Source organism: Mchenga conophoros, linkage group LG11 (assembly GCF_057382185.1).
Source record: "Mchenga conophoros isolate Kocher_MC1m ecotype Shallow Benthic linkage group LG11, M_conophoros_male_GT1.1, whole genome shotgun sequence".
Taxonomy (NCBI): Eukaryota; Metazoa; Chordata; class Actinopteri; order Cichliformes; family Cichlidae; genus Mchenga; species Mchenga conophoros.
The window spans coordinates 37,373,553-37,399,974 of NC_140536.1; the positions used below are offsets into that span (position 1 = coordinate 37,373,553).

General features: G+C 42.8%; 3 protein-coding genes across 4 annotated transcripts in view; all 3 read right to left on the reverse strand.

The window, feature by feature from the left end:
* mtx1a (metaxin 1a) overlaps nucleotides 1–3,583 on the reverse strand; it is a 13,171-nt gene extending 9,588 nt beyond the window's left edge. Inside the window, exon 1 of the mRNA XM_085292796.1 lies at nucleotides 3,446–3,583. Coding sequence (XP_085148922.1) covers nucleotides 3,446–3,526 — 81 coding nt within the window. The 5' untranslated portion in view covers nucleotides 3,527–3,583. The remainder of the gene's footprint in view (nucleotides 1–3,445) is intronic.
* Nucleotides 3,584–5,939: 2,356 nt separating this feature from the next.
* Nucleotides 5,940–12,695, reverse strand: LOC146564982 (uncharacterized). The gene is made up of 6 exons (XM_085292798.1): nucleotides 12,568–12,695; nucleotides 10,974–11,348; nucleotides 10,623–10,886; nucleotides 8,765–8,849; nucleotides 7,999–8,036; nucleotides 5,940–7,740 (listed from the first exon to the last, which is right to left on the reverse strand). The coding sequence occupies exons 1-6, from the start codon at nucleotides 12,617–12,619 to the stop codon at nucleotides 7,733–7,735; spliced, it is 822 nt and encodes a 273-aa protein (XP_085148924.1). The 5' UTR covers nucleotides 12,620–12,695; the 3' UTR covers nucleotides 5,940–7,732.
* A 2,263-nt stretch (nucleotides 12,696–14,958) lies between these two features.
* On the reverse strand, nucleotides 14,959–26,220 carry LOC146564983 (uncharacterized). 2 transcript variants are annotated; one of them, XM_085292799.1, is made up of 8 exons: nucleotides 26,202–26,220; nucleotides 25,117–25,202; nucleotides 18,012–18,386; nucleotides 17,669–17,932; nucleotides 17,299–17,389; nucleotides 16,636–16,690; nucleotides 16,326–16,459; nucleotides 14,959–16,102 (listed from the first exon to the last, which is right to left on the reverse strand). In XM_085292799.1, the coding sequence occupies exons 2-8, from the start codon at nucleotides 25,166–25,168 to the stop codon at nucleotides 16,045–16,047; spliced, it is 1,029 nt and encodes a 342-aa protein (XP_085148925.1). In that variant the 5' UTR covers nucleotides 25,169–25,202; nucleotides 26,202–26,220; the 3' UTR covers nucleotides 14,959–16,044. The 2 variants fall into 2 exon arrangements, with proteins under 2 accessions (XP_085148925.1, XP_085148926.1); XM_085292800.1 differs by lacking the exons at nucleotides 25,117–25,202; nucleotides 26,202–26,220 and adding an exon at nucleotides 22,999–25,088.
* Between the last annotated feature and the right edge of the window lie 202 nt (nucleotides 26,221–26,422).

A 26,422-nucleotide genomic window follows, 5' to 3' on the forward strand; every position in this document is an offset into this window, starting at 1 on the left:
AAATGAGGAAGAATTTCCCCATAAATGTGCAGCAGTGAAGTCAGAGGACGATGAAAGCGGAGCTGTTTGTTCCACGCAGCTGTGGCAGAGCGTGAGCTGATCTCAGTAACACGGGCTGCACAGTCACTCTCCAGGCGCGATGGACGCGCTGGATGTGCTGAAAACAGAAGAGTGTCGTCCACTCCTCTGCTAAACAGTTACATGCAGAAACAAAGGGAAAGAGTCCTCATGACTCCCAGTAAAACCAAACGCTTCATAACACTGCATCTCACAAATGATAGAAGCTGAATGTGAGCAAAACGACATCACAAATAAAAATGGTGATAAATGTGTTTAATCTGAATAAATGCAGCCTGTTCGTGACCTCGGTTAAGAACAGGCTGCGAGCGCCGGGGTCACAGCTGGACGCTGAGATAACAACTCGGACTGAGAGACGCTTAAAAGAAAACACACAACAGGAAGACATCATTTGTCACGATGAAGTGCTGAAAGTCTTTCACTTCACCTGTGTGGACGGCTGAAGCTCCGCCTCCTATCTGCTGAGACCACAATAAGAAAACCAAGAAAGCTCTGATTGAGTGTAAAGTGCAGTGGTGGATTCACATTTCTCCAGTGGTTTGGAAAAACAGCAGCAGTGACACATTAGTGTTTTCCAACCGCTGCTGAGGAGCCCGTCATTACCCAGCATGCACTGCTGCTCTGCTGTGTGATTTCAGTCCAACACAAACATGTTTCAATCAGCTTTAATCACTCAGCAGAGCTCTGAGGCCCTCAGCGCGGTCTGCAGGCGGGGATCATCGTACCCACACTGTCACCAGAGTCTCTGGACCACGGCAGTAATGGAAACTCTGCAGCCACAAAGCATTCTGGGTGGTCGCGAGTCTTTCACTACACCTAATGCCTCCACTTAAAGGACAAGTCCCCGTTTTTAAGCATGAACTGAATGAATGATGAGGGAAGCTGCTTTTATAGGACGGTAGAAAGTCACAGCTCTGCTCCTACAGAACAGACTCGTTTCTTTGCCTTTGTGGATGACGCAGTTCTGCTGTTTAAAATTAAGACAAGTGCATTAGCAGCAGCACACTGCTGCGCACGCACACTGCTGCACACACACTGCTGCGCACACACTGCTGCGCACACAGGGCTGCGCACACACTGCTGCGCACACAGGGCTGCTGCTGCTGATTATAAAACATAAGAAAAGAAAATATGTCTACAAAAAGGCAAGAAGACATTTTTGCACTGTCCATAAGTTTAGTTTTTCGCTCAGCAGTGTGACTGTTTGCGTCTGCTGGTGAATGCCTGCACCATCAGGACACAGGGTAAGGAGCTGGTCAGGTGGGAGGAGCTCAGAGGGGGACGGTTCCAGCTTCTGACCAGGACTCCTCCTGAGCGCCTCCTTTGTGAGGCACTGAGGCGTGTCCAGATGGAATTATGGAGACGTTTGGGTGTTTCTCAATTCAGAAGATAAAACTTTTCAGGGACACAGTCATGAAACAGCCAATGCTTCCCCGTTACATCACCAGCTGTGCTCGCCCTTACACCAGCAGCACAGTGCAGATTAATACACACAGCGACTTAAAGCACTTTTAAAAACACATTTGAACCACTAGACTGATGTAAAACTGAAACTGAGGCTGATGTCTGACGAACGTGTCGATAAAAGAACCTCTGGTGCCATCTGGTGGTCATATAAGGAACTACAGGTCAATGACTATTTGGTAAGAGACAGATTTAGAATTAATTTATTAATATTATATTATTAATTAAAGGCAAAGAAAACAGATGGATGGATTATTACATCTGGACTCTGAATACAGTGTGTAATAAAAAATAGATTAGATAACAGTAGAAAGCTTAAAATAACAGGCAGTTCTTCCTCCCGTCCACTGAGGACGAGTAAACAGTCACACTGCAGGAACCATGGCACGCAGCACTGCAGCTCTGCCCTCTCTCTCTGGGCTCAGGACCAAAGCAGGAGGGTGAGACATGCCCACTGGAGCAAAATCACAGCAGGTCCTGTTAGGCCTGTAACAACACTGCTCTGCTGACTGAAGAAATAGTACATTTAGGGACTTGTACAGCTGTGTCATGTCAGATCGTCCACAATTAATTTTTATGTGATATCAAAATATCTGTTACTGCTGTAGCAACGCCTTGTGCTCAAGTTCTCTAGGACACGCAACAGCGAGACGATCCTGGGACAAAAGCCACGTCGGCCTCTGATGGTGATTTAGCATCAAAAAAGGGAGCAACTGTGAGAAATGAGGAGCTGGTGATGTGACCCACATATGAATAAACATCATTTTTGTCCATAGCATCAGAAATATAATTACTGCAAATGAAACATCATAATCTAATTTTGAGGGTATGAATGAGAAAGAGTTTTACTGTATTAATCATCAGAAGCTTTTTTCATCTGAGCTGTACTTCACTTCCTACAGGTGAGCTGGAGTCACTACAGCCGGCACTGAAAGAGCCGGTTTCCACCATCATCCTTCTTCATGAGGATGCGAGCCAGAGATCTGGCTTCAGTCAGCACACAGGCACAACTCCAAACGATCGGCCGTTTTTTCTGCTCATCACTGCGCTCTAAAACTCACTGTCACACAACAAAAACAGACCCTGCTGTCATTCAAAACACCACAGAAGGAAAAGACCCAACACACAAAATCCAAAGTCCTCCATGGAGTCAGACTTTCCTGCACATCAACCAGAAGCACTGCTTCACGAAACATGAAATTCATGTTTTAATCAGATCAGCTCCAGACTGAACGTGGAGCATTTCCACCTTCCAAAGCTCCACGGCGAGCTAGTGCTGTGTGATACTGCAAATGTAGATGCCGAGTAGATAAAGAGCCAGTACTGCTGATACCAATACTTTTAACTCATGAACGCAGATGATGTACAAGAGAGCAGTGTGCTATGATTTATGAGATCTACTTACATTAAACTTAGCAGATAGAAACAAAGTATCGATCCTATCGCACTACTATCGAGCCGATACCAATACCAGCTTTAGTATCGACACTATCGATACTTGGATCGATCCGTCCACCTCTACAGGAGCCGAGAGGAACCATGCCAATCATTGTTGAATATTGTTATTATGTTACCGCTGATCGGTCAGAAAACTTCCCGTTTCACCTCCAGCTGAGCCACATGGACATCAAGCTTACTTATTTTGAGAACAAATGAAAGAAAAACTCCGTTTCCGCCTAAAGTCGGTTTATTGCAGTCTGGTTGTGGAGTCATCACTTTACCGTTTACGTGAGTAATCGATCACGCTCCGTGCAGCCGGCAGTTTTATGATGAAACCTCGCTAACGCACGCTTACTGAGGCGTTAGCATTAGCAGCCGTTAGCACAGAGCCGGCCCACGCCCCTGAGCGTGAACGCGCCCGTGCACAGAGCCGGGACCGGGCCCGGTGTTAGCGGACACTCACCAGAACCACCAGGCAGTCGGTACTGACCGACGGCAAACCCCAGTCTCCTTCCCAGCAAAACAACTCATCGGGCGCCGCCATCTTCACCCCGGATGGTGACCTCTCACACCGGAAGTAGCTATCAAATGAAGTCTTTTGTAAAAACGCATTTCAAAGTAAAAGGATTAATAAAATGTTTTATTTTTCGATCCAGAGAAGTAATCCGTAGAGAAGAACAAGTACTTATCATCAGCACCACTAGCAAAACTCAGGGTGAGGTCATGTTTTTTTTGTTTTTTTTTAAATTAAACTTTATTTACAAACAACAGTATAACATACAAGGCACCATCATTAATCCGATTATGTTACATCCTCGGTTGAGCATTATAGCAAAACAAACAAACAAACAAAACGAACAAAAAAACCCCAAAAACAACAACAATAAGCACAAAGTTAAAAGAGTTAGCACAAAAAGAAAGAACAGTCATTGAAGGATTCGAACCAAAGGCAAAAACTAACGTGCAAAAAAAGGGCAGTCGTGATTATAAAATAGGGAGTTTTTTTTTTTTTTAACATAGGTTAAACTCTTTAAATAAAACAACAAGTTTATGGGCTTTCTTGTTATTCACAAGTTTCAGCGATTTAGCCCAGAGTCTAAAGTCATTCAGCCATCTGTTTATACAAGGTTTAGCTTTAAAGTATCTGCATTTGTGAATAAAAAATTTCCCATTAACAAAAACGTCCTAATCAACAGGTCAAAATCTGCATTCTCAGCAAGTATTCCAAATTTTATTACTGTCACCGTCAAATGTGGTAACTGAATTCTCCTGGACTGTAGCCAGCTCCACATGTCAGTCCAGAAGGAGTGCACTGATTCACAGTTGAAAAACAAGTGATCCAGACTTTCAATATCATTTTCACAAAATGTGCATGCGTTCACATCTAAATTAAATTTCCGTCTTAAGAATTCATTGGTTGGATAAACCTCATTAATGATTTTAAAGTGAACCTCTTTTACTTTAGGGGAAAGAGGAAGTGAAATATACTTTTTTCTTATCGCCTTAACCTCCATGGTCTCAAATTCTTTAAGGATATAATTTCTTTTAACCAGATTAGGGCAAATTTCGTTTATCAAAATATTCCTGATCACTTTGTTTGTAAACCTGCTGTCACCAAATTCAACTCCAGCTATGCAGAGCTGCCTCAGTCCAGGAGAAATTTTAGAGTGCGGGTGAGGTCATGTTAGCACCCTGGAAAACTCAGCAGGCGTTCACAGCAGGAGGTCAGATAAATACAGTTATTTATTTATTCTTAGAAAACATGAAGCAGGACACTCAGACAGAGTCCACAACTCAGCTGTTTCACTCCTGAACCACCTTTAAGAAAGTCCAGAGCATCAACAGTTACCGGACAGAAACCAGCCAATCACGGGAGAGCAGAGTGACCTTTCAACTGATCCAGTGTAGAACCAACCTTTATTTAAAGCAGTGATGAGTCAAAGTGATACAGCCTTGGCAACCCTGGCCTTTATTTTAATCTTTATTTCATTAATTTAGTGACACAATCCCATCTTATTTTATTTTGGATTAATTTTACGATGTAGAAATGAAAGTAGACGTGTTCATGCGTTTGATTTTTTACCGATCGACAGTTCAACAATCAGTCTCTCACTGTAAACACAAGCTGCCGTCTTTCATCGTGTGCTGTGTGAAACAACAGGATGAAGGAAACGTCCTCTGCTGCGTCTCGAGTGGGGAAACTGTGGCGTTGTTGGTTTTCAGCAGCTTCCACTCTAAAGCTCAAATGTTGCACAACTAAATCTTCCTCAATCAGAACTCGGAGCAGATTAAAATGAGAAGTCAGGTGGTAGATATGGATGTTTCTTAACTCGAGATAGGAAACCATAACGGAATTATTCATTCATTTCATTACACAACACCACATTTAACACAGCAACAAAGTAACTAATGACAAATAATGCAATACTTATTTCCCTTATAAAGAGTGTGAGGCCACAAAAACACACTCAGGCTTTCTAACCAGTTAATATTTCTAACATGATCATGTCTGAATTATTCACGTTAATATAAACACGATCTGTGCTGAGAGAGTCCACAAAGATATTTTCTTTTATTTGGAGGCAAATCTTTAGTTTTGTAAATGCTTTCAGTAGTTCGGCCACAATGATCAACGAGCTGCGTTATGAAAGTCAGACTGGAGCTTCCTGCAGCTCCTCCTCTGGTCTCTGTGAGAGGTGACTACGGCTCAGCGTTCAACGCCATCGTCTCAGACAGCCTCACCACCAAACTGGAACGCCTTTAGACCCCCCAGCTCCTGGATCAGACACTTCCTCACCAACTGGCCTCAATCTGTCCAATCATCTTTGTCCCCCCAGAGGTCATCGTCAGATCCTCCTGTCTCAGGTAAACCAGGGCCATCACAGCTGAACCCTCAAACCCCGCCCACCAACTGTTTGACACCTCCAGACTCACTAACAGCTCCTTCCCCCCACACCCCATCCTGCCCACCCACCTCACCAATCTGAGCCATGGTCACAGGACACTCCCAGACTCTATACTCAGCCCTGTCTTTGCACTGCTCTCAAACACGTGTGTCTCCATTGGCTGCCTTTCTCTTATTTATGTCTATATTCCTCTAGACTGTAAACATCTCCTCTGTTTGCTGTTTATTCCTTTTTTCTTCTTCTTTTTCTCTAAAGATGGCGCATAAAAGCAGGACTGAGTCCTCTGTGTAGAGCGACAGTAACTGTGTGTGTTTGTAAGCATTTAAACAATGCAGAGAGTAAAATGAACAGCAACAGTATTTTGTCTAAGTCCATCATTGTAGAAATTCATTTCACCGAAACAATAACGTGGCGCACACCTTTGACGCTGCGTTTTCTCCGTTTTCCTCGTCCACACGTAAACACAAAAACGGCGTTTTTAAAAATCTCTGTTTTCATTGGCCGAAAAAGCTGTTTACACGTGGACGAAAGGTGCAAACGCGTAGAAAAATCTGCATTTTCAAAAATACCCGCGTACGTGTGGACGTATCCTCTGTGCTAACTCTGTGGAAACGGCTGAAAACGATGGTGTGGACGCAGAGCGTTTTCAGACTAAAACGACGTTTTCAAATTTATCCGGGCTCGTGTGGACGTAGCCTTAGCATGTCTCTCACACTTACTGTTGACAGATGGTATCTCAGGAAGTTGGAGGGAAGCATCCACACACAAAGGAGTGGGGGGGGGGGGGGGAGTCTTTTGTCTCTTTTTCCACTGTAAGAGATAGCAAGGGAGACGGGGAAAGACCCCCAATTCCTGCAGTCTTTACTATTTAGATATTTATTTTTTACTCTTGCACACTCAGCCACATATCGTTTCATTGTACATGTACAGCGGCTTTACTTCCTGAGGAGGCTGAGGAAGTTTGGCATGAACTCCAACATCACCTCAAATTTCTACAGGTGTGCGATCGAGAGCTTGCTGACGAGCTGCATCACAGTTTGGTACAGAAGCTGCTCTGCCAGCAGCTGTAAATCACTACAGAGGGTGGTGAAGGCAGCAGAGCACATCACTGGCACGAGGCTTCCTGCCATTCAGGACATTTATCTCCAGCGATGCCTCCGTAAAGCACACAGCATCATCAAGGACCACAGCCACCCAGCACATCGAGCCTGTCTGCTCGGACTACAAGACTCAAAAACAGTTTTTACCACCAAGCCACACGACACCTCAACCACAACACTTAAACACACACACACCACAGGACGCACTCAGAAGCTACCTGCAGCTTCACAAGTACTCTGTATAATCTGCACTGGTCACTTCACTTTATTGTCATTGATATTTATATTTAAAAGTGCGATACTGTAATTTTCTGCTGCTCATTCCTGTGCAATGTCCCATCTGCCCTCCGTCATATTTCTTTTCAAGATTTTCTTGAAAATCACTAGTGTACATATATTTATATTTATAGATACATATTTAGTCATCTTTTCTCTTTTACCACGTCTCTCTAATAGTTGCTCCTTACTATTTTTCTAATTTCTTTTTTATTATATTTTCTCCTACTGTATCATGCTGCTGAGTGACTGCTGCTCGTCAAACACATTTCATTGCAATGTTGACCCTGGGCTAACTTGCATATGACAAATAAAACTGAAACTGAAACTGAAGCAATGACTTTAAAGACCTATTCTATTCTATTCTATTCTATTCTGTTCTATTTCTCCTGTGTGAGCTGGACACAGGTGTAGCCGACTGTAGTTTCCTGTTGGTCGTGTTGTTCTTGAACGCTGCTGTAGACGTTATCAGGAAGCTGAAACCACAGACAGATGTGAAAACAGTGAAGAGGACAGAAACACAGGAAGATGGCTGTTAGTTTGCTCCGTAAAGGAATCACTGATCTCTTCTTCTTTCTCCCATTAGACGTCATCTCACCCCACTTAGCCTACTGCATCGTCTGCTTATTATTCTTACCAAGTCATCACATTATAAATATATCTTAATCCATCCCATTATCCTCAATAAAAGGGGTAAAGTGTGTTAAACACAGTTCCTCCCATCAGTAACTCACCTTCAGCAGCTCTCTGACCCTCTGCTGCTCTCAGCCTCCTGTAACAATATGACTGATTTTACAATCAAATATCAAAAACTACAAAGAAAACAAACAAACATGTGGATAAAGAAGGATGACATGTGAGTCAGGGTTAAGATTATAATTATTCATAATATGCTGTGAACATATTTAACAAAATCATTAAGTGTTTAAAAGAATAAACAGTAAGAATCAGTTAAACAAACCCACAAACTGAGAAAGTGAAGCGTGTTGGGTGTTATTGTGTATTTGTGAGATGTGAGTATGAAAAATGATTTGATGTAAAATTGTTTTCACAGGTGTGACGATGGAATTGAGATATTTCCCCCACATGTGTTTTATCATGTAAGAAACAGCAGGAAATGCTCTGTTTAGGTGAGGGAGCTGTGGGAGGTTCAGGGCAGACGAGTCAACGCACATATATACACGAGGCGTGAGAGACGGAGGCTGATTTCACATTTGTACTTCAGATCATTTCTGTTTCCTGACATCAGACCTCCACCTGTGCTGTGGGCTTGATGCTAACACTTACACAGGCTGCTGAACCAAAGCTCAGCTGTCCGTCTCTTCAGCTCTTTGTTGGCAGAGAAAGCTTTACTGTTATACTGTTAATCACACAGGTGATGTAATGTTACATACGTGTACTTTACATGAACACAAGTAAAATCACTAAAACGTAATATAACTCAGGTTCAGCACAGCCACCTTCAGCTGCTGCTGAAGAGGAACTCAGACTGATTTGTACCTTTCGACGATGAAGAGCACGAGCGCGATCACAACCAGCAGGACAACAAACACCACACCAGGTATCGGAGGAAGGTTTCCACCAGCTGTGAAAACAGAAACATATGTAGAAATCAGCACAAACTGTCGGTATGTTACGGGTTGGAAGTGAGAAAGCTCTGATAGAAATATAGCTTTGAAACAACCTGTTTTTATGTATTTATATATGTTTAAGTCAGTTTTCATCCTGCATGTAATTTATCCTGAGTGATGAGTTTGTGCTGTCAGTGAAGTGACCTGAGCGTCCGATCATGTTTCTACTAACTTTAGTTTTCACAGAATGTCACTGGGTGCTGTCGAGGTGGTGTTTTGCTAAAAAAAAGAAAAAAGAAAAACGTTTTACTCACATGTTGTAACTTTATTGACTAAATAGAAAAACTAGTGATAAAAGAATTCATCCACTCGGACATAAATAGAGGGGACATGGTCCCCGTGTCTCTCTGGTTAGAGGTTTTCTCTTCTTTCTTTCCCTCTCCCTCACTCCCCTCTGCCTGGGCGGAGCTTGTTACGGGCTCTTGCTCTTGGCCCACGCACCTGTGTGATTGTCACCACCTGCTGCTGTTCTGGCTGATTCCCCAGCTACTATTGAAGGCAGTTGCACAGAGCAGCTCTCCGCTGGAACGCAGAGTCTCCTGAGTTCGTTCTCTCAGCTTCTTTAAAGAAGTCCCTGTGTGTATTTACCTGTGGTACTAACTACTGTTTCCTGTATGTAGATATCCCCCTCCTGGACCAGATTACAGACCTATCGTGTGTGTGGCGGTGTGAGTGGAGTTTTGGAGCGATTGCGGCTGAAGAGGAGTGAGTGTGTGTGGATTACCCCCTTCTCCCTGGAGCCCCTCCCAACTCACTGTATAATAATAATAATAATAATAATGGATTGGATTTATATAGCACCCAAATCAAGGCACCCAAAGCGCTTTACAATACCACTATTCATTCACTCTCGCATTCACACACTGGTGGAGGCAAACTACAGTTGTAGCCACAGCTGCCCTGGGGCAGACTGACAGAAGCGAGGCTGCCATATCGCGCCATCGGCCCCTCTGAGGTGTTCCATATTGTAAATAAACTGCCTTCGTTTGTGTGCAAAGAACTGTGTCTGTGCTTGAGATCCAGTAGCCATGCTTTTTAATTCTGCTGCAGATCTCATTAGATCATCTGAGGACAGAGGATGCACAGGTGAGTCCACCTGTGATGTTTAAAACAGGCTAACATTGCTGAAACATACAAACCACGGCAGGACTCAACAAATACATTTTCATTTGTATTCAAGTCATTTGAGTTCTTCAGATGTTTCACTTTTTGTGTCTGAAAGTCTGTGTTTGGGGGAAAAAGTGATTTTATTTTTTTAAGGGTTTGCAAAAGTCACAATAAGTTTTGGAGGCTCATAAAATCCTTTGATATGTTAAAACAAAACTTGAATGTTTGCAAAAATGATTATTATTATTATTTGAGGTTCCTTCCTGCCAAACACCACGTAGCTCATAAAGTCACAGCTGTGAGGCGACTCTGTGGAAGAAGTGTCAGTATTTAAATAATTTCCCAATGTGTGTAATCATTTTTTAGAACATCGTTTACTAAAGGCAAAGTTTATCATTTAAAGTTACTTGAAACCTAAAAGAATCAAATTTGAGGTTCATCCTATCAAAACACTTTACCAGTCTTTGTTTCATTTAACAATTTAATTTTAAGCATCTTCTAACTTTTCAAAGCTTCTTTTTTCAGTTTGAAATTGTGGCCGGGGATCGCTCCCACATCTCTGTAGAGTTTGTGTTCTCAGTTTGATGACGTCTTAAAAGGTTTCAGAAAACTGAACAAACCTCCAGCCTCCACCTGCAGGCTGTACGGCTCAGAGAGAGTCTCCATGATGTTATTCAGAGCACAGGTGTAGTTCCCAGAATCCTCTGCAGTCAGAGGGCTGAGATGGAGGGAGGGGCCAGTGTCTGAGAGGGCGTGGCCATCTTTGAACCAGGTGACCTCCAGTTGGTGGAAAGTGCAGTCTGAAGCGCAGAGCAGTGTGACGTTTTCACCTCTGCTCAACTTTTTATCATCACTGGAGCTGATTATTCTCATTTTAGACGAATCTAAAATCAAAGTGTTCATATTACTTCACACTTATTAATTCTTAATGATGAATGATTATTTGCAGAATTAAGATTTTTTGTTCTCACCAACAACCGTGACAGTCACTCCTGTCTGGTTAGTAAAATGTCCTTCAGGATGATCAGCTTCCATCCTGAAGCGAAAGCTTGCGTTGTCTCTCTGCTGAACATCTCTGATCTGTAAAGTGCAGTTTGTCTTCTTGTCTCCCAGATATTGATAACGAGGATCGATGTTTGCTGGGTTACTGTCATACACAGATGGAATTTTGTCCTGACAGAGTACATGGTTCTTACACCAGCGGACTCTGACGATCTTTAGAGGAACTTCTCTCTGACCATCACTGAAAGACTTCAGAGGTGTGAAGGTGCAGGGGAGGGTGACAGTGGACCCTCTGACAGCACAGGTAGACGTGAAAGGATAGACCACAGTTTGACCCACAGCACCTGTGTGTGAAATATACAAAGCTGGTCAGATTAAACAAAGAATCATGGCAGGGTATTCTGGGTAGTTGTTATGGTTGCACACAAACTATCAACACAACTTTTTTTTTTATGAACATAACTCCAAATTTCGAGTTACTTTTCTCAAAATTTCTGGTTTTTGACACTACGGGCTTCCATACTGTAGTGTCTGCTGTTATACTGACAGGAACAAAGTCAGGTACTGATGAGTTAGCGGTTACTAATTGTGTATTTTATATTTTCTCATCACCTGCACCTGTGCAAGCCACTAGAGGGCGACTGTGATATTAAAGGCTTCGTGCAGTCCAGATCAGAGGGTTAAGATCACTTGAAAAATGGCAAAAAATCATGTTTTGCATGGTTGGATCTTAACAAGGTTCCAGGTCGAGCTTCAACATGAAACAAGGAGAAATGAGAGTGAAACAAAACATTTTTTGAACATGCAATTTATTGAAAACACTGATTAAACTGAAACAGGGTGTTTCGAAAAACAAAAATACCCACAATTTAAACTCCATAAAACCAGTTTTAGACACCAGCACACAAACAACGGTAGTTCCTCTACTTTCTAACAAGAGTTTTTGATACGATGCAAAATAAGTAAATAAGACAAACTGTAGAGATGAAGACAGAAACACATCTGATAAGCAGGAAAACGTTGGCCGGAAAAAAGAAGAATGAAGGAACTCGAGTGTCCCAACAACTTCCTCAAATAACTGCCTGACTGTTCACCAGGTTCCCAGCGCCGAGCAGCACCGATCTCAGGAAGGAGGTACGAGAAGATCCATGAGCAAATAAAAAATAAATAAGTGCCAATAATAAAATCAATGACTGCATTCATTGAAACCTGCTGTCTTCAATATTAACTGTAAAGTTTTTCTATCAAGTAAATGTGACGTCAGTCAGAAATAATGAGTCTGCTACAAAATGTTTGTGTGAAAACAAAGTAACGTAAAATAACTTCTCCTTTTGATTTCCCCTCAGCAGCTTTGAGGTGGCTACAATGATCACATCCAGCTGCTCGATCACTTATTGATCTTCTACATTCACACTCACATCTCTGACATGTGGTTTCTGCTTTTGTGCCTTTAAACAGGATTTGGATGCAGAGCAGCAGCAGCGAGCGAGTCAAAGGAAAACTCTGAACCCTGTTTCCACTGATCGTCACTAAAACAGGATCAAAATAAGATTTCAGTCTTACCTGCCAGCAGGAACATGAAGCTCCACAGAAGCTGTTTGTCCCAAACTGCCATCCTTAGTTTCTGCTGAGGCTCTGCTGCAGTCAGAGGAGCGAGCAGAGAGTAAAGAGCTGGATGATGAAATGAGGCTGAAGAGTTGTCTTTGTGAATCTGTCGTTTCTTTTATGGTCACTTCCTGAAACCACGTGATTCATTTAAAAAATAGAAACAGTTTGCAGAAACTCAGAGACCAAAGCACTCTGAGCTGCAGGAGGAGGGTTTCATGTTCATTAGATTTGCAACATGCAACAAAGAGAACAAGAACGTTGTGTAAAAATCTTTGTTTCTTGTTTTATTCAAAGTTCTCTGTTTCATCATTTGCATGAAATCTCTGCTGAACATTGAAAACAAGTGTGGACACAAAGAAAGAAGATTGTTTCAGTAGTTCATCGCTAACAATCTAGGAAGTGTCCCAGTCTGATGTGCAGAAGCTCCAGATGTTGGTTTCATGTGTCAGCACCAATCGTCAGAGCTGACGACTGACGATGGTAATTAACACGTTTATCCAGTGAAATGCGTTGACGTGAATACATGACATATTATTTTTATCTCTTTATTTTTTTGCATTGGCTGCATCGAAACAAATAAAGATTGTTATGATCAGTAGATTTTCTCTCATCTAACCTGCACCGAGGATCCTGTACACAGGAGCTTTTTTGTGTTTGAACAAACAGATGTGATGGATGAAGTCATCGCGGTTACTTCTTCAGGTTTATTTTCAGCGTCTCCGTCATGATTTTATTTCACTTCTTTAGTTTTTTTCTTTTTATATTTCTGTAAAGGTTAATTCAGCAGCATTTAGAAGCTCTTTAATGAAAATTACATTTTAAAGCTAAAATCTGATTATTGTTGTCATGCATGAATTTTCAAATTTCGATAGTTTTAGTGGTTAAACTTTATGATTGATTAATTTCTGACGTGCTGCTCAAATATAGATATAAAAATGTAAATTCAGCTTCCTGTTTGTCGAATTAAAAACTGTCGAGATTTTAGTTTTACACGTTTTTGTTATGACAACATTCTGATCATTCTGTTCATGTTTTGTTGTTTTCACGACAGGTTTAGTCTCAAACACGTTTCCGTCCCTGCAGGCAGAGTCTGACATGTCACAGGGTGGAAAGGGACAAGTTATCTAAGTTTTTCTACTATGCATGTTTTGCTGTGTTTTACCTTTTTAATATTTTAATATTGTACACTGGCTTATTTTTATGAGTTTTACTGCATGTTTTAATGGTATTTATTTGTGACTTGTCCTGGAAAGACTCCGCCCCTACCTGATAATAAACTGATCACACCTGCGAGAGATCCCAGAGAGGCCAATAAGAGGGCCTGACAGACCACAGGAAGCAGTTCGACCGAGAGGCTAGAGAGACGGCCAGGAGTAAGTGGTGTCAGGCGGCAGCGCCTGCAAGCCGAAGGGGCTGGTGGAGCTGGGCGTTAGGGGAGGACAGAACACCAGCGCGCAGAGGACCAGCGCACAGGGCAGCGCAGAGAGTGACAGTACCAGCGGGGAGAGCGGAGACAGCACCAGCGGAAGGCACGGGACGGCTGTGTGGCTTTGCAGTTTTAAAGAAGCGGCGGGCGGAGTTGAGAGCTCTGCCCACCCGGGGTAAGTCTTCGACTTATCCCCTTTTATTGAATAAAAACTGCCGGAAGAATAGTGACTGCCGCTCCTCCCTTTCTCTAGCATATCAAGACGCGAATGCGGAAAGGAAGGAGAGGACTCCGCTGGATTTCTTAACTCCCTGGGACTTTTATGCCGTGGTGGATCCCACTGGACTTTTAATGTTGTGTTTTATTGATTTTTATTGTGTTATCCCTTGGCCAAGGTTGTTTTAATTCATCTTACATTTTTAACTATTTAAATATAAATTATATTTTTAATTCTACAGTTTTTTTTTTTGTTTTTTTTTATCGTGTGCTTTCCCTTGGCGGCTCCACTGCTCTGCCCGCTTTAAGGAAGGTTTCCTTCCTTTTAAAAAAACACAAACCACCTTGGAAATAAATCAGCCTTTCCGCTCCGTTACAGACATCACGTCCTGTCTGCTTGTTTCAGGGAAAATAGAAACGTCCTTCATCTGTTGAGTTAAAACTGTAACACTCATCCTCAGAAGCTTGTGCCATCATCTAATGTTTCACAACTTTGTCCTACACTAAAGGCATTTGTGAGGGATGATTAAACAGACGTCAGAGCAGATTAAAACATTAATATAGTCGATGTTTTCTCTTGTTTGTTTATCAAGAGGAAACAGGAACCCTCGAGAAATTTAAAGACAATCTTAAAATTTTTCATAAAAACTTTTTTACAACAACAAAACACAGACAAATTAAAAAAAATCATTTTTATTGCAATTAACATAGAAGAAAAATGAAAGTTATTTTTAATAAAGTAATGTGTTCATAACAAACAAAACATTTTGGACTAAAACAGAAGTCGTGACACTGAAACACAGACTGTATATAGAAGATGTCCAAAGGCCCATCGTGACGCCGCAGGTTCATGTTTTTAAGTATTTTGACTCGAGATGTGACGAGCGAGGCGGCTCTAACAGTGAAACCGAGACCACCGCAGGCTCGTACGGCTTTTGGATCAATTAAAAATAGACTAAATGATACCTGAAAATAACAGGAGAACTACTTCCTCCTCTGACGTTCTGCAATCAAGCTGCAAAACATCTGAGGAAGTCTTAATGTGTTGCTAATCTCACTGAGCCAGTGCAGGTATAAAAAAGTGGACTCGTGCAGCTGTGGCAGCCATGACAGGGTAAAGACAAGCCGGTTATTCATTTCCTTTTCTGCATATGTAGCGTCTGCGTGGACGGCTGAATGTGTGTGAATGCAGACAAAGTGCTTTCATGAAAGGGTGAATCAGGCGTGTTGTGTAAAGTGCTTAAAGCGCTCGAGTAAAGCAGAAGAAGTATGGAAATGAACCCCACAAAGCAAAGTTTTAGCTTTTGTTCTCAGAACAACCTGATCAGAGACAAGCAGCTCAGACTCTGAAGAGTATAAAGTCTGCATTGTTGCATTTTTCCTCGTCCTGGTTTAATGAGCGCTGTAAGAAGAAGTGTGCTGGGTCCTTCACTCAGACTCGAGTTTCAAACCAGCTTCCAGATGACTGAGAAAATAATGAAGTGGAATAACAGAGAGAGTGTGGAGCAGATCATGGCCCAGAAACAAATAATTCGATTGTGAGTTATTCCCGATATGGACAGCGTTCCAGTTTGGACTGAGCTGCATTCATGACTTCCTCCACCTTACAGCACACATGCAGCACCACAGAGCTGCAGATACACCTTCGACTCATCTCTCTGAAGTTTTTTAATAGTTCTGTATAAAGTCAGAGTTGAGCCGCAGCTTCATCAAACAGATTTACACAAACTGCCACAGCTCACAGCTTCCTGCAGCTGATTGGTGGATGGAGGGAGTGAGAGAGCTGCGATTCATCCTCGACTGGACACTGAGGAATAGACAACGTCATCGCTGGCCGCCTGCAGGCGCCTACGAAGCAAAAATAAAAGAAAATGATCTGATGACAGCTCATGCATGCAGCATAGACAGACACTTCTGTGGTGTTATTGTGATACGTTGTGCCGAAATACAGTTTAATCTTTCATCGCTGTCTGTTTGTCGCAGCGGCTTCAGTGTCACAGCCACAAATCTGAGCTGTCTGTTGTTTGTGTGACGACACAAACGTGAGTGTTTAAACGTTTCCGGGTCCTACCTGCCCTCCTGTTTCTTCTGTTTGAACTGGACGGAGGCATAGCTGACGTCCTCCGCGGCTCGGCCGGGTTCCTGCTGCTGAGCCGCCTCAGTTTGTGCAGACTTCACGATGTTGCTGTAGATGCTATCAGGATGCTGAGAACCACAGCAGGGAAACAAAGAGATCAGACGACTGAAGGTCCAGAATCAAAGCAGCACACTTTCAATCAATGCACATGTTTTGAACTCGAGCTTGCTAAAATAATAACCTATACAGAATGTCACATCCTATAAGATTCATTCATAGTAAAGTCCTCCCATCACCCACTCACCTTCTGCTCTGGATCACCTCCCACAGCCCTCTGATCCTCTGCTGCTGCCAGCTTCCTGCAACAGTATCAGTATTTATGAGAATCACACAACAGGACTGTAGAAAACAGACACAATGTGATTATAAATCACACACATTAGTAGGTTAGGAGTTAGGAAACATGCTGTGACGTCAGACTTGATCAGCTGATATTGTATTGGTTGTATTGTCTCTTATTAATATGAAAAACTACTCAGATTATTAAGTATTTAACAGAACGTTTGCCAACTGTCTCTTAATCAGCTCTTTCATTCTTGGGCTGCAGTTTGTACCTTTCCTGCATGAGCCTGTGGTGGAAATGTCTTCATTCATGTAAAGGAAAATATTAACATCAGGAAGCATAATAATTTCTAAACGTTATCACGCTGTGCTTCTGCATTTTTCTCATTTATTTAAAGGGATTTGATCAGATGATATTTTCCAGATTGACATAAATATATAGCAAACACGATTTATTTTATTATTAATTATTTAAAAAAATAAACCTTTATATATTTAAGGTGAACGTGTGCTTCGTGTTTACTGAGGATGAAGTTTGAAATCCACACCAACTTCACATAATTTGCTTCTTTGCTAAAGTAAAACCACAAAAACATGAAATACTTCAAACACTCTGTTTCTGCACCTTTTGATGATGAAGGTGAAGAGTACGAGCAGGATCACAGCCAGCAGGAGACCAAACACCACACCAAGTACCAGACGAAGGACACCATCAGCTGTTAGAACAAACAACAGATCATGAGTGACATCACTGGGTGCTGCGATTTGGGATTTACAGATTCATGAAAGTGAACAAAGCTCTTCACGTGTTTTACATGTGGTTCTTTCATTAGCTGAGTATAAAAACAGTGAGTGCATGAAGGAGTTTTTCCAGATACAAATGTCCCAGTTTTATTCTGCTGTTGATCTGGAGATGATTTGGTGTCAGGCTGAGCATCATTGTGTGTTTGCAGTTTGATGACGTCTTCAAAATTGTTTCAGAAAACTGAACAAACCTCCAGCCTCCACCTGCAGGCTGTACGGCTCAGAGAGAGTCTTCATGCTCTTCTTCAGAGCACAGGTGTAGTTCCCAGAATCCTCTGCAGTCAGAGGGCTGAGAGGAAGGGAGGGGCCAGTGTCTGAGAGGGCGTGGCCATCTTTGAACCACGTGACCTCCAGTTGGTGGAAAGTGCAGACTGAAGCACAGAGCAGTGTGACGTTTTCACCTCTGCTCACCTTTTTATCATCACTGGAGCTGATTATTCTCATTTTAGACCCATCTAAAATCAAAGTGATCATTAGTTTCATTGAACGCTCATTTATGTTTTTTTTATTAATGTCAGGATATTTTTCTCTCACCAACAACCGTGACATTCACTCCTGTCTTGTTAGTAAAATGTCCTTCAGGACGATCAGCTTCCATCCTGAAGCGAAAGCTTGCGTTGTCTCCCTGCTGAACATCTCTGATCTGTAAAGTGCAGTTTGTCTTCTTGTCTCCCAGATATTGATAACGAGGATCGATGTTTGCTGAGTTACTGTCATACACAGATGGAGTGCTGTCCTGACAGATCGCATGGTTCTTACACCAGCGGACTCTGACGATCTTTAGAGGAACTTCTCTCTGACCATCACTGAAAGACTTCCGAGGTGTGAAGGTGCAGGGGAGGGTGACAGTGGACCCTCTGACAGCACAGGTAGACGTGAAAGGATAGACCACAGTTTGACCCACAGCACCTGTGTGTGAAATATACAAAGCTGGTCCGATTAAACAAAGAATCATGGCAGGGTATTCTGGGTAGTTGTTATGGTTGCACACAAACTATCAACACAACTTTTTTATGATTGGTTTGCATCAAAATTCAGTTTTTACACACTGACCCTGCAGTTCAACCTTCAAACAGTCACTCATGCTGTGATATGATGCTACGTGCAGCAGTTCACTGCAGCCCTGCAGACTCTGAAACACAGAGTGACCTGCTATAAACAAACGGCTGCAAACTTTCTATAGGTCATTATTGCTTATGTTGATGATTAAGTTCTTTTTTTAAATTACAAAAACTCTGGACACTAAAGGATTATGTTTATTCTCTACAGACAGAGCAGCAACAAGGATGGGGAATATATGCTGAGAATATAGCAGGATCACAGCTGGATAACCTCATCTGGCTGTTTATGATGAGCAGGAAGCTCCTCTAACCTCATCCTGTTTTAAACCACACCACAACGTTTCCCTGAGGCAAACCAAACCTGAACCAACAAACAGCGGTCTATGTTTGGAAACCAGGAGAGAATGGAGCCGGCTAAGAAGAGGAGGATGTCCTCCCCTGTGTGGGAACATTTTGATTCTATTCCTCCCAACAAGGTATGTAAATTTCTACAGAAGATGTATTTTCATTATACTGATGGTGTAATACAATTTATGTTGAGCGGCTTTACTTTTGTACAAGGTGAAGTGTTTGCTATGTGCCAGGGAGCTGGGATATAACAACAACACCTCATCCATGCTTAGGCACTACAGAGCTTTGCATGAGAATAAGGGGAACACCGATTGTGGAGCAAGACCAGGTGAGCCATCAAATGCCATGATAATAAGATAAGATAAGATAAGATAGAACTTTATTAATCCCTCGGGTGGGTTCCTCTGGGAAATTCGACTTCCAAAAAGCACAGCAACGACCGAAGTTACAGTTACAGAATTGTTATACACACACACACACACACACACACACACACACACACACACACACACACACACACACACATAAATACAGAGACAAATATAAATAAAATATACAAAGGGGATAAATAGAATAAATAGGAATAAAAAATAAAAATACAAGTGAATTGCACATTTCAAGTATTGAGTCTATTGCACTGTTGACTATTTACAAAAAGTATTGCACAAGGTATTGCACAGTGAGGTGCAGAGGCACTACAGCTTAGTTGTTCCCCCCTCCTTTGTCCTCCTGTTTCCCCTCCCTCTCCCCTCCAGGGAGGAGTTAAACAGTCTGATGGCGTGTGGGACAAAGGAGTTTTTAAGTCTGTTAGTTCTTGTCTTGGGGAGAAGCAACCTGTCACTGAACAGACTCTTCTGGTTGTTTATGGTCGTGTGCAGAGGATGTCTGGCATTGTTCATAATGTCCAGCAGTTTTTTTAGTGTCCTTTTCTCTGCCACTGTCACCAGAGTGTCCAGCTTCATGCCGACCACAGAGCTAGCCTTCCTGATCAGTTTCTCCAGCCTGGATGAGTCCCTCTTTGCTGTGCTGCTCCCCCAGCACACCACAGCATAGAAAAGTACTCCAGCAACCACCGACTGGTAAAACATCCTCAGGAGCTTCCTGCAGATGTTAAAAGACCTCAGCCTCCTGAGGAAGTACAGTCGGCTTTGGGCTTTTTTGTACAGGTGCTCTGTGTTGCATGACCAGTCCAGTTTATTGTCCACCCACAGCCCGAGGTACTTGTACGTGTTGACCACCTCCACCTCCTCCCCCTCTATCTGAACCGGCAGTGGACCTTCTCTGGACCTCCCGAAGTCCACAACCAGTTCCTTAGTCTTTGAGGTGTTGAGTTGCAGGTGGTTTGTGTGACTCCATGCGACAAAGTTCCTCACCAGACTTCTGTACTCCTCTTCCTGATCATCCCAGATACACCCCATGATGGCTGTGTCGTCTGCAAACTTCTGAATATGGCATAATTCAGAGTTGTAGCAGAAGTCAGAGGTGTACAGGGTGAAGAGAAGAGGGGACAGCACAGTTCCCTGTGGTGCTCCTGTGCTGCTGACCACAGTGTCAGACGTGATGTCCTTCAGCCTGACGTACTGTGGTCTGTCGGTGAGGTAGTCGGAGATCCAAGCCACCAGGCAGGGGTCCACCTCCATCCTGTTCAGTTTTTCCTGAAGCATACAGGGCCGGATGGTATTAAAGGCACTGGAAAAGTCAAGAAACAGGATCCTGACCGTGCCTTTTCCCCCATCCAGGTGTGAGTGGGCTCTGTGTAGGAGGTACAGGATGGCATCCTCCACTCCGACACCCGCCTTGTATGCAAACTGTAGTGGGTCCTGGGCATGTTGTACCTGTGGTCGGAGGAAGTTGAGGAAGAGCCGCTCTAGAGTCTTCATAAGATGTGACGTCAGTGCCACCGGTCGGAAGTCATTCAGCTCATTGGGCCGGTTCTTTTTGGGGACCGGGACGATGCAGGATGTCTTCCAGAGGGCGGGCACTCTCCCCAGTCGCAGACTGAGGTTGAAGACTCGTTGTAGCAGCTCCCCAAGTTCAGCAGCACACGCCTTTAGCATCCTAGGACACACCTTGTCTGGGCCTGCTGCCTTTCATGCTGTAATGTTACTAAATGATATAACAATATTATACAACTGTTATAAGTTACGTGTGTGATATTTATATCTGTGCTTTGTCTTTATTGTCTTTCCTCAGGAGAACAATCTCAAATAGATGAAGACCTGGTCAGCATGGTGATTGAGGACTCACAGCCATTTAGCATTGTGGAGGACAAAGGAGTTAAAAGATTTGTTAAATCATTAAATCCCAGCTATGTTCTCCCCACTAAAGGTTATAAAAGCAGTGAAAATTTAGTTTTTACTGAATAAAATGTGAACAGGCAGGACTGAGGCTCAAAGCCTCAGTGTGTAGCTGTCCATACCTCAACGTTACAAAAGCACAACTACTGTCCACACCCCAACCACACCTCACCTCACAGTAAATGATCATTTCCATTTCAAGCATTTCCAAATAATCATTTTCCATACTGCCACTATAAATATACACAGTATACTGCCATCACTACAATATACATGTTTTACACACTCCTTTTGTTGTTGACATTTACAGGCTGTGTGCAAAAGGCCACACTCTTCAAATTCATGCCAGCTATTATTTTTACGTCCAGTAGGTGTCCTGCTAGAGCAAATGAAGCTTTATGAAGCTTCGCGTTGGGGTGAACCAATTGGATGAAAAGCTTCAGTGCTTCATGAAGCTTCATCTGCCCATCACTAGTTGAACCTGTAGTTTGGTGTATTGTCAGTAGTGATGTGACGTTCTGTATCGAGGCTTCGGAGCTTGTGTCGAGTAATGGAGGGGGCGTTTCCACGATGCGCGTATCGAGGCTTGCTTCATTTATGGGAGGAGCTGAAAATGATGACGTCCGAAGCCTCGCTGCCCGGCTGTACCACGTGACTGGTTCATGAAGTGGTTCGAACTTTGCCGCGAGATATGACAGCGATATAAACCCTCAGACTTCATTCAAAATGTGGGTGTTTGATGGAGAGTTGCGGTTAGTGAGAGTTGGAGAGAGTTTGGAGGTTTATGAGAGTGAGGAGAGAAAGTCAGGAGAGAATGGAGCCAGCTAAGAAGAGGAGGATGTCCTCCCCTTTATGGCAACATTTTGATTTTATTCCTCCCAGCAAGGTATGTAAATTTCTAAAGAAGATGTATTGTCATGATACTGATGGTGCAATACAATTTATGTTACGCGGCTTTACTTTTGTACAAGGTGAAGTGTTTGCTATGTGCCAGGGAGCTGGGATATAACAACAACACCTCATCCATGCTTAGGCACTACAGAGCTTTGCATGAGAATAAGAGGAACACCGATTGTGGAGCAAGACCAGGTGAGCCATCAAATGCAATGATAATATAGCATGCAGTAATGTTACTAAATGATATAACAATATTATACAACTGTTATAAGTTACGTGTGTGATATTTATATTTGTGCTTTGTCTTTATTGTCTTTCCTCAGGAGAACAATCTCAAATAGATGAAGACCTGGTCAGCATGGTGATTGAGGACTCCCAGCCATTTAGCATTGTGGAGGACAAAGGATTCAAAAGATTTGTTAAATCATTAAATCCCAGCTATGTTCTCCCCACTAAAGGTTATAGAAGCAGTGAAAATTTAGTTTTTACAGAATAAAATGTGAACAGGCAGGACTGAGGCTCAAAGCCTCAGTGTGTAGCTGTCCATACCTCAACGTTACAAAAGCACAACTACTGTCCACACCCCAACCACACCTCACCTCACAGTAAATGATCATTTCCATTTCAAGCATTTCCAAATAATCATTTCCCATACTGCCACTATAAATATACACAGTATACTGCCATCACTACAATATACATGTTTTACACACTCCTTTTGTTGTTGACATTTACAGGCTGTGTGCAAAATGCCACACTCTTCAAATTCATGCCAGCTATTATTTTTACGTCCAGTAGGTGTCCTGCTAGAGCAAATGAAGCTTCATGAAGCTTCGCGTTGGGGTGAACCAATTGGATGAAAAGCTTCAGTGCTTCATGGGGCTTCATCTGCCCATCACTAATTGTCAGCCCTACCTGTGTCTGTCCTTGGTGATCTGTTCATGTCCCCGTGTTGTGCTGTAAAACAGTCTGGGTGTTTCCTGTTTTACTTTGTAGGTCTGTGTCTCATTATGCCCATTAGTTCCAGCTGTGTCCCCTCCTGTGTGCCATTTCCTCATTACCTGGTGTGTGTATTTATAGTTGGTGTCTGCCTGTGCTCCTCGTCGGCTTGTCTGCATTCGTCTGTGTGTCTCTGCTTTAATCTGCATTCCTCTGCGGTCTATGGTGTTTCGTTCCTGTCTCTGCGTCGCTCTGCCCCGCACCCCTTTTGTATGGTCTCAGGTTTGTCTTTAGTTTCTCCCAGTTTAGGTTTGTAATTGCTCATGCTGCGTTGATTGTTTTTGCCACCACCACCTCTGTGAATAAACGTCACTCGTATCATCAGTTTGCTGCATCTTGGGTCCTCCTTTTCCTCCACACCACACAGCTCCCTCCGCCAGCCGTGACAGTGATAAAGCGATAGATCTTTCAGCCCAATTCTACTTTTTCTACATAATCCATCATACAAAATGTAATCAAATGGAAAAGTCTCTTTTTAAAACTTGTTTTATTAGTTTTAATCTTTTAACTTTATGCATCAAGCAAACATTTAATTATCTGCAACATTCTCTGACTTGAATAAATTAGTTTAACATTTAAACCTATTTTCTGCACATTCCAGCACATAAAATAAAATATTTTTTGTGTTTACACTCAGTCTTTCAAATAGATGCAAGTAAAACGCAGCAGAAAATAAATAAAGTCAAAGACTCAGCGGTCCTGTTGCTCTATTTTCACCTGTAAAGCAGGAGTGGGGCAGGCGGAGGTTTACCCTGGTGCAGGTGTGCTGCGGTCAGTGGAAGAATCCGCGAGTTTCTCTGTGAGTTTCCCATCACGTCGTAGCTACTCGGTGCTTGTTGGAAGTTTAGGGATTTTTTTCGCTGTAAAAAGAAGTTTTCTTCCCACGCACAGCGGACACTAATGTTTTTGTCACTTTTTATGGAATCAAACTCAAAGTAAGGTCAGTACTTCCACGCTGTAAACACTGCACGCTCACACTCTCTCTGCACTTGATATATGATCCATTGTTGATCTGCACACAGCTGTTGTCACTAACGTCGCACTCGCTTACGTCACTGTCGTGAGACATTCTCGCAAAAAATCACGGTTTTAGTAACGCAGTAACGCAGCGTTCCTACGGGAAAGTAACAGTAATCTAATTACCGTTTTTGCAATAGTAATCCCTTACTTTACTCGTTACCTGTAACTTTACTTTACGCGTTACAAGGTAACGCGTTACTGCCCATCTCTGGTCTTGATGCATGCTCAATATTCCAGGCAAGGAAATCCCAAAACATGGATTCTGTTCATCTGGACGTTTTCAGCGGGAGAAACGTTTCATCATCATCATCCAAGTGACTTCTTCAGTCTCAGCTGACTGCAGGTTTCCAACCTTACACATAATGACTGACACTGGCACCAAACTATGGGCCGAGAGGTCAGTTTCATGCTCATTGATATGCATGACTATTGATCAACGGTGATTTATCAGTCGTCCGGAAAACACAGGTGAAGCACCGGGCAGCAAAGTGGCATTAAACAGGCCCAGCTCACCTGTGTAAGAGCTGCACCAGCTTTCAGAGCACCAACAGCAACAAGCTTTTATTTACAGAGCTTATCTACACAACTGACAGCACAACAGGGAAGAAGGAAAAGAGAAGTAATGAGAACAGACGAGTTTTTATATGACTGCTCCAATAATACTGCAGTAAAAGTACTCTGTTAAAGTAAACGTGGGTTTAAAGTTTCCGTCACTAACAGACAGAAATAATCCGTCTGTTATAAAATACTCGAGTTTGAATAAAAACTCATTTAGAAAGCCTTCTCCTTTCCCCTCCAGCAGCTTTGAGCTCTTCGAAACGATCGTTAACCCTCCGTGTGATAATATCAGCTTGTTTCACATCGTTATTAAGTCTACGTGATTCGAATCATTTCTCAGATTTAATACGTTTGTAGATTTAGAAACAGTTTGCAGGCAGAGCAGCAGTGAGTGAGCGAAAGCACAACTTCACAGATCCGTCATTAACAAGAATAAAAACATCTTTTCAGTTTTACCTGCCAGCAGGAACACGAAGCTCCACAGAATCATCTCACCACAAACTGACATGTTCGGGTTTCTGTTGAGCTTCTCCGGGTTTCGTCTGTAATCAGAGGAGAGGGCAGAGAGCGAAGCTGAGAAATGATGATGTCTCGTTTTTGTTTTGAGGAACTCTCCTCTCTGACTTGGCTCTGTTAGTCTGACCAGCCCCGCTCCTTTTGGAGTTACTTCCTTTCACATTTTATATGCGATCAGGCCTGAAATCATTCGTGCAAAGAAAAAGAAAAAACGAGAAAAGAAAATCAGTTTATTGCAAACAGACTGAAAGATTCTCAACAAGATGAAGTTTGTTTTTATCACAGAAACACAAGAGAGTTGTCAGTCTGGAAATAAATGAAGCACTGCTTTGAAAATGAAAAATTCTGCAAGGTTTTTTCTTCCTCTTTTCTATTTCAGAAGCACAAGGAGATATTGCAACAGAGGACAGAGAGTTTTCACAATCATGAGCTCTGCAGAGCAAATATAGATCTAAAAAGGTTTCAGACCGACACAAGTGCAGAGTAAAGGACAGACAGCATAACGAGGAGAGGGGATCAGGAAGAGGCAAAGAACGGGTTTTAACCCAGTGGGACCCCAGAGGGTTAATCCAGACATGACTTTCAGGACAGAGAAACAGCATTTCAGTCTGGATGGAGGCTGAAACATAAAAATGAAGCTATATTTATGAACCTATCCCCCTTGTTATGGATATGGTCCACATCAGATGCATCTGTGGTTCAGCTCTCTGAGGTTTATCAGTAGTTCAGCTGAAACTAACGTCACAAAAAGCTGCAACTTCAACAAAGCGCCAAACGGATCGGCTCGATCTGCAGCTTCTCCTGTGGTCGCTGCGTTTACTTCGGCTTCTGTGAGTGTGACTAAGAAGTGGCTTCAGCTTCGACTGGCTACTGAAGAGCGGACCACAGCAACGTCAGCTTCCTCCACAGAAGAAAGGACAAAGTTATAAAAGGGACTAAAACTGCAAATGAATGCATCAGAGGACATCCACTCAACACTCAGTCAGAATAGATCACACACACACAAGCACAAAATGTTAACGTACACAGATGTGGAGTTTCCATCTGCACAGCTGAAACATCTGTCCATCCTCCCCGTCCTCCTGTGTCTTTTGTTTGGCATGGACGGTGGAGATGATGTCCAGATGCTGATGTCCCCCACAGCTCGGCTGCTTTCACGTTGGCGACCTTCGTGTTGGGCGTTGCTGAAGACCGCAGACAGAAATAAAAACACAGAACGCTCTTCAGGAGTTAACTCAAAATTCAC

Excerpts from the sequence above, each read along its gene's own strand:
- LOC146564982 (XM_085292798.1), bottom strand. The coding sequence starts at position 12,619 with ATGGCAGTTTGGGACAAACAGCTTCTGTGGAGCTTCATGTTCCTGCTG. Across the intron at positions 10,887-10,973 it reads AGTGACTGTCACGGTTGTTG|ATTCGTCTAAAATGAGAATA; the intron begins GTGAGAACAAAA and ends CTTTGATTTTAG. Across the intron at positions 8,037-8,764 it reads GTGCTCTTCATCGTCGAAAG|GAGGCTGAGAGCAGCAGAGG; the intron begins GTACAAATCAGT and ends ATATTGTTACAG.
- LOC146564983 (XM_085292799.1), bottom strand. The coding sequence starts at position 25,168 with ATGTCAGTTTGTGGTGAGATGATTCTGTGGAGCTTCGTGTTCCTGCTG. Across the intron at positions 17,933-18,011 it reads AGTGAATGTCACGGTTGTTG|ATGGGTCTAAAATGAGAATA; the intron begins GTGAGAGAAAAA and ends CTTTGATTTTAG. Across the intron at positions 17,390-17,668 it reads CCTGCAGGTGGAGGCTGGAG|CTGATGGTGTCCTTCGTCTG; the intron begins GTTTGTTCAGTT and ends TTGTTCTAACAG.